The 7,684-nt window shown below is 50.4% G+C and overlaps 1 protein-coding gene across 1 annotated transcript in view; it reads right to left on the bottom strand.

Moving 5' to 3' along the window:
- Socs7 (suppressor of cytokine signaling 7) overlaps window positions 1–7,681 on the bottom strand; it is a gene marked incomplete at its 5' end in the record, with an annotated part of 34,139 nt that extends 26,458 nt beyond the window's left edge. The window contains one exon of the mRNA XM_004633869.2: window positions 7,098–7,681. Within this exon, the coding sequence (XP_004633926.1) occupies window positions 7,098–7,681 (584 nt within the window). The remainder of the gene's footprint in view (window positions 1–7,097) is intronic.
- Between the last annotated feature and the right edge of the window lie 3 nt (window positions 7,682–7,684).

The raw sequence follows: 7,684 nt of genomic DNA, 5'->3' as shown, positions 1-7,684 counted from the left end.
ACTTATGCCACTGAGCTATCCCTCTAGCCCAGCAGCACTTTTGTAATAAAGCCTAAAATTAAAGCAGGAAAATAACATAATTAAGGCAGTTCCTTAAATGGGTTTGGCTACGAAGTCACCAACCTACAAAACAAATCCCTTAGGAGCACTCCAAACCCAGCAGTTACAGGGTAAAGCACCCTGAGTGACAATCAGAAAGTCCACTGCACAGGAAGGAAGTCTGATGCAGAGCTGACTGTCATCTGGGTCCCAAAGGAAAAGCCTCAAGACCTGAACTGGCACAGCTCACAGCGGCAGCTTTCCCTCGGGTGCTACTCCCCGAGCAGGATGTCCCGGGGCACTGGGAACACACTTGGGCCTGAGCCCAGGGCGCGTCACACCTACACCCACAGGACCTCCTGCTGGCCAGGCAGGTGCTTGTGCCGCTGAGCTACCTCCCCAGCCCCTGAGATCTGACTGCTACACAACTGTCCTGAAGTGTAGGCCAAGACCACAACTAACAGGCAGCTGCCTCCAGGTGGGGGACCTGTCTGGCAGGCCAGCCACACAGCACTGCTCAACCCTCTTGGATGCCACCCCCAGGACCAACTGAAAACCCAGATCTGCAAGCTCATGTGCACGCATGTGCACATGTGCGCCTGGTGTTGGGGATGGAGCCAGGGCCACATACACGCTAGCTGAGCACTCTACTGCCCCATCCAGCCACATCCTCGCCTTGATCTCCTTTTTTACATACGCAAGGGAACTCTATACCAATTTCAACTGGCTTGACAGCAAGAAATAAAAGAAATTCAAAAACCTTTATAGGCTTTCTAGCCATGAATGTGCCAGACTCCAAAAATGCACCTTAGGATGGCTGACTTGGCTACCAGGGAGTCGTGATGAAGTGAGGGAAAGGGCTTATGCACTGGGAGAGACAGAAGTTCTGATGACTAATGTTTGTCAGAATTAGCAGACCCAGACACTTAAAAAAGAGAAATTTTGTAGCAAATAAATTACACCTTAGGAAACCAGACTTTAAGAAAAGAAATCCGGAGTTGGGGAGATGGCTCAGTAGAATAAGCACTTCCCTGGCAAGTGCAAGGACCTGAGTTCAATCCCCTGCTCCACAAAAAAAAAAAAAAAAGAAAAAGAAAAAGAAAAGAAATCCCACCTCACAATTGACCGGGCTGGGGAGATAACTCAATAGAATAAGTGTTTGCCTGGTAAGCACAAGGTCCTGAGTTCAATCCCCGGTACCAAAAAAAAAAGAATAGACCGGCTGGGCTGGAGGTACAGCTCAGGGGTGCATAGCACTTGTCTGGCAAACACAAGGTCCTGAGTTCAACTCCCAGTGCCAAAAATAAATAAATAAAAGAGAGAAGAGACCAGCTGACTCAGGTATTATGACTGTAATTACAATACTGCAGTACCTGGCTCCACCCAGTAGAAATGGCTCACCTAAAAATACTATTCTTTTTTTTGGTCTTTTGGAGACAGGGTCTTACTCTGCAGTTCAGGCTGGCCTTGAGCTCACTTTGCAGCCCAGGCTGGTCTCGAACTCGCAACAATCCTCCTGCCTCAGCCTCCTGCGTGCTGGGTTCACAAGCATGCCTGACTTCTTTTTTTTTTTTTCTTTTTTGGTACTAGGAATCGAACTCAGAACCTTGCACTTGCCAGGCAGGTACTTAAGCTGCTGAGCTCTTTCTCCGGCCCCAACTTAAATTTTCTTTAAACCATTAACTGTACCACCAGGAGAGCAAAAGTAAAAACAAATCACCCACAATCCTATTTTACAATTATAAAATTGTACTCTTAATTTTATAATTGTAAAATCCTATTTACAATTATTTGACTCCAGAAGATGCTTATCCATTTATGTTTTGACACAGGTGTCTGAGCTTCTTAGAATTCAAAGAAAATTCCAAAACCAGCCATGAAGGCCATACTGGAAGAGGGCTGGCATCCAGCGGCTCCCACCTCCACATGCACATGCAGCCTCCTCCAGGGTGGACCCGAGGCTCTAACGGCAACACGCACTGCGCAGCCACACCAGTCCCACTGAAGACCACCGGGGCCCGTGCCGGCCGCAGCTGAGGGCCAGCAATCCCAAGGGCTAGAACAGCAGGGAATCCCGCTGGGCGTGAGTGAAGGCTCTCAAGAGCTCCCGAGCTGCCTCACGTTGGTAACTTGTGGGTGCAACACAAAGTCGGCGAGCAGAAGCCCTGCCCTGGCCCTTCGGAAGGCTCACCCCTCAGCCACTTGGCCGTCTGCCTTCAAAGGAAGCTGCGCTGCGGTGCCATCTGCCCACGTGGGGATGGGGATCTGGTGCCAAGCCTGAGGAACAGCAGTGCCCAAACGACGCGCCTTGCAGGAGCCTTCTCACTGCAGCGCATCTTCTCCCCCGCCCCTGACATTTTGAAGAAGAAAACCAGTTTCTAGGCTTTAGAAAAAGACACACATCTGAGGCTAAATGGCTAAACCCAGGCATTTGAGAGCGCCAGAATGGTTTCTCCTGGCAAGTAAGAGTGCCTTGTGGCTGGATGCGAAGCGGAAAAAGGTCTAAGAGGCCGAAAGACTGATAATAAAAAACGTGTGCTTCCTTCTCTTCAGGGAGAGGCAGTCTACCAACCTAAAGCAGTTTCTGCCTCGAGGACCTGAGAGCATCCTAGTGGCAATCACTCATAAAAGACCAATCTAGAGAACTATTACGAAAACAGAGCGAGGGACTGATTAACATAAAATTGAGCATGGTGGTTACCCAGTGGAGGGGCAAAATGTAACCAGGAAGCTACGCGCAGGCCTTCCACAGCACTGCTCCCAGCCCGCGTATCTGCTGAGTGGGCAGGTGGCACTCGCTGCCTAGGTCCGTCCCCACGGTGTAGAGGGAACATCTGGAATGAAAAAGCCCATTCCAAGCGGACATGCGGGTTTTCGGAGAGCTCCATGAATGATGTGGCTCCAGCATACATCTTAAGTGACTTGAGACCACGTTTATTCTTCCCTGATCACCTTGACAAGCACGGGGTTGAAGCATAGGGTGAGTGGGTAGGATCTGGGGCTATGCCCTCCAGTGACAGAGTAAGACAGGGGCAGAAGATGCAGGCAAAGGGCTTCTCTGAGGCAACACTGCCCATGCCATAGGTGAAGAGACACTGAAAATTACTATTTGTGTTGCAACACTCTTGCGGAGTAGGAGGGCCAGCAGCAAGCGTGAGGCTAAGGAGGACACCAATGCATACATGCTCGCAGCAGCCAGAGCTCAAATTCCTGAAAACCTAAAGTACAAGCAATCAAATAGCAAAGGCTTCCGGCTCTTGTCAGACACCTTAAGGCTTACGTGTATACTCTTCCCTAAAGTTACTTCCAATCTAGGGTGCCCAAATATGAGGTTTTGCTGCCCTAATGTACCTCTGGCCCTGCTAAAGCACACAGTGCCAAGCCAGGCAGCCTGTGCCATTTCCAGCACGTCACAGCCAGTGTCTGTTCATGTGCTACAGGCATGAAAACCATGTGCTCGCTTCTAGTTCCAATACACAGACATCTGTGCAGCAAGGTCAGATCCAACTCCATCACGAACCAGCCGAAGAATCGATGGGGAGGCACTTTCAGGGGAGGCCAGCAGGTGCTGGCCAACTTGCAAGCCTGAGGAATGAATGATGCTGCCAGGAGAACATGCAGGGGGAAAGGCACAAGGCTCCAGTGGACGGTCTGACTGCTAGAGCCCACGCTGAGAGAGCTGCCAAGCACAACCACTTTGGGGAAAAATAGTGAAAAAAATGAACAGAGTATGGACGCCAAATCCAAACGTTCCTTACCACAACACAAAACCATTTTGTGCTCAGCATGTCAAGCTCTGACAGAAAGACACCTTTAGAGCCGAAGACCAGAAATTAATAAAAAAAGTTTGTCCCATCTGCCAGGTCTATCCACAACAGCAGACCTCACACAGACACCAAGACAGCCTAGCCTGCCTCTCTACCCCAAACTGCTTCTCTTTTTCCCAAACAGAAAACCACCTCAGAGCTGGTCTCCATTTCTGTATTTCACAACTATGAAGACTGCCAGGAAAGCCTCAACTATCAGTAAAAACAAGCCTTTTTTCATTTTGTTTTTTGCTTTTAAGATTGGATCTCACTATGTAGTTCAGGTTGGCCTTGAAATCACTATGTAGCCTAGGCTGGCCTCAAGCTCCTGGCAACCCTACTGCCTCAGCCTCCTGAGTGCTGAGATCATAGGTCTGCAACACCATATGCAGCTATAAAAACAAATTTTGAAAAATGAACAAAGTACCCAATTCCCAACTCCGTGCTATCATGATTCAAGAAGGGCAGATCAAACGCTATTTCCCCTAAATCCAAAGAAAGATGATTAGCTCAACATATGTGAAACAGCCCAGGAAACTCCACCGGTTTTCCCAAAATAGCAAAGTTCTATATTACACAGAGGCCCACGGGCATCAAGCCCAGCTCTGAATTCTGACATATGTGTGGTACAAGGCCTAGCCCAGTTCCCAGAACAGAAACTTGATTAGTTGGCAGGCCTATGTCTTACTTTAGTTCAAAAGCATTCTCGAAGTTAAATCCTAGAGCTTTGTAGACTCAGTGTATACAGGCACATCCCACTCAGCAGACTCAAAGGCATCTGAAAAGAAGTCGGGGCCAGGAAAATAGCTCAATAGAATAGGGCCTGAGTTCAATCCCCAGTTCCGCCAAAAAAAAAAAAATCTGAAAAGAAGTCAAGTTTTTCTTAACCCTAAAGCATGGAAGCTTCTGAGCCTTATGAAATGATGACGGGATGTACTTTCCGCAGCTGTAGGAAAGATAGATGGGAAAAGTAGATGTTGAACAAGAGCAAAGAGAAGCATGCCTACAGGTTACTGTAAATGCTCTAAATTACACAGCAGAGGCCCATAATTAATCCTAACCAACAAGGAGGAGGAAGCACACACCCTTTGGCAAAAGACTGAAATTTCTTACTGCTTACAGGTCCTACCTATTAAGAGAACAAGCAACAATCCCCAGCTCATCCCTCCCCCAGCAGTGCGGACCTGCTTAGGAGGTGCAGAGCCACCGAAATCACAACAGGTTGGCGGGACTTCGTCGGGTCTTCACAGCTGCGCAGCTTCCAGGGGGACGGCAAGCAGCAAGCTGTGGAAAAGCTAATGCGCAGCACAGACCCTGAGCACGGAAAAACGCACCACTGCAACGGTACTGCTTCTCCTCCAAAAAGCACAAAATAGTCCAATTACCCCTTCCTTGTCTTTTTTTAAAATTTTATTTATTTTTTTTAACATTTATTTGTGTGTGTGTGTGTGTGTGTGGCCAGCTCAGCCCACCAGGGGGCGGGGCTGGCTGGCATGTGGTGCTGGGGGATTGAACCTCGGTCCCTGTGCTTTGCCAAGCTTGTTCCAAGTAGGTGCTTTAGACCACTGAGCCATCTCACCAGCCCTCCTTGTTTCCATTCTAGTCCTACAAAGACAGGAATAAGATAGTCATCGCGTTCCCATTTCTCAGATACAAGGAAGGATGGATGAAGATGACCCATCGGCCTCTATTTCACCGCTCTCGCCAAGTTCTACATGCAGCCTAGGGCTCTGCAGCCGCCACCAACATGCTGCCATCCAACAGCAGTCACACCACTCGCTCGTGCACAAACACCTCACTCTTTTCTTATTCATCCAAAAAGGCCCTTGGACAAAAAAATGTAATTCTCCAGTGCCCTAAACTAAGCTACCTTGCAGAGGAACAGCCCAATTTGCTCTGCAGCAGAAAGCTGTATTGTGCTTAGCGTGAAGGTTAGTGACAGAGCAGCAAGTGACCATTAAATTCTGCTTCCAAAGGCAAAAGCCATAGAATATTAAATGCCTTTTTCTCTTCCCAATCTATTAGATGTAGCAGCTAATTTCACACCACACCTCATATTTGGCATCTCTGGAATCTTAGACCAAGTCCTGGTCAATATAGAACAAAGGCAGGAGAAACCTTAAGAAAATTAGCAATCTATCCTGTGTCATTACCCATGGCGCCAAGCCTGCCTCCCACCCCCAGCCAAGGAGAATCTCATGATTGCTAAGTGGAGCATCGAATGCAGAGCCGACCACAATAAAAGCTGTTTCAGCAGCCGCACACTTTTCAAGACCTGAGCTCCCAGCATGAGTTCATCCGGAGGCAAATGGAGAAGCACGGGCCTACCTGAAGGGCAACATGCTGACTTCCTTAGGAAATTTGGGTTTGATCCAATCCCCAAAATAAACCCATGGCACAGCAGCTTAGAAAGGAAAACATAGCCAAACCCGACTCACCTTTTCCTCCTGGAGTCCCCAGGTTCCCTTGAGAAGAAAAGGGAATTGCAGGCATGAATGCTTCCCAGTCCACGATCAACTGGAGAGCTTTTCAAAAATTCCAATTCTTGGGCCCCAGGCAAATAGAGATTTTCTGAGCCCCCACAGCAAGGTTATCAACATACAGGGTCTACCTGTTCTGCAGACTTGGTCTGTGGCTCAGTAGAGCCTCAAGCATCTACACCAGGAACACCACGACCAATGACAGCCTTCCCAAGACCCATTCCCAACACAAGCCACATTGGCAGCCATAACAAGGAAGTCTCATTTCACTGTGACACAAGTTGACAGTTTTCTATTACAACACAGCAGACCTATAACCCCTAAATGTCAAAATACCAGAAATGCAGGGAAGTTCACTGTCTAAGCTTGGAATTTTCATTAATTAACCTAGAATTCATGAACATCACTCAGCATTCTCACATAGGCTTAAGAGCAAAGCTATTTTCTATGCTGACAGTGGTTAGCACACAGGCTTGAGACAACGTGTGTTAAGGAAACCACCAGGAAGGTGCAAAACTTAACAGACCCCCAGTGGGCTGCAGACCTGAGTGCTGGAGTTCCTGGTCATTCGCGTCCACAGGAGTGGAAGGGCTGGCATGCGGGTACGAGGGATAATGGGAAGGTGTCACCACGATAATAGGGTGAGGGCCACCAGTTTTTTGACCTAAGGCCAACTACCTTGGGGGCTAATAATGGTGGAGGGACATCTTGGAAAAACTTAAAAAGAGAACGGGGGAGGGGGGGGTTGTAGCCATTCCCCGGCCGGTCTCACCTCCCCGCGTCCACCTCCCGACCAGCAGAGCATCCCACGTCGGTGAGGTTCGCGGCGGAGGCAGCCAGCTCTCCTGAAGGCCTCTTGCCGGTCTCGTCTCCGCCGCCCGAGCCGCCGTTGCAGCTCTTCGTGCGAAAGAGGCGGCTGAGGCGGATCTTGAAGGAGCCCTTCCGAGAGGGACCCGCGAGGGGCCGAAGGAGCCCGACAGGCGGCGGTGGTGGCGGTGGCAGCTGCTGCTGCTGCTCGGCTCGGCTGGGCCGGCCAGAAGGAACCAAGTCCTGCAGCGGGAAAGGCGCTGGGGGCAGATCGGGCCCCGGGGGCTGCAGCACCAGCCGGCCGCCCCCTCCTCCTCCGCGGCCCGGGCTACTGAGCTCCTCTTCCGAGCAGCTGTTGGTCTCCAGGCTCTCGGCCTCCGACTCCAAGCCCTCCAGGACCAGCAGCGCGTCGCTCGTCTCCGTAGGGTCCTCCCCGGCCTGCGGGGCGGCGGCCGGCGGCTGGGGCTGTGGAGCGGGTGGCTGCGAGGGGCACGGGCACGGGCAGCAGCCCCCGCCAGCCGCTTTGCCCCCCGAGCCCGCCGGCTGCCCGAG

The sequence above is a fragment of the Octodon degus genome, unplaced genomic scaffold (assembly GCF_000260255.1).
Source record: "Octodon degus isolate 3935 unplaced genomic scaffold, OctDeg1.0 scaffold00056, whole genome shotgun sequence".
NCBI lineage: Eukaryota > Metazoa > Chordata > Mammalia > Rodentia > Octodontidae > Octodon > Octodon degus.
The sequence above is the reverse complement of the archived record's forward strand: the minus strand, read 5'-3'. Positions and strand labels throughout refer to the sequence as shown.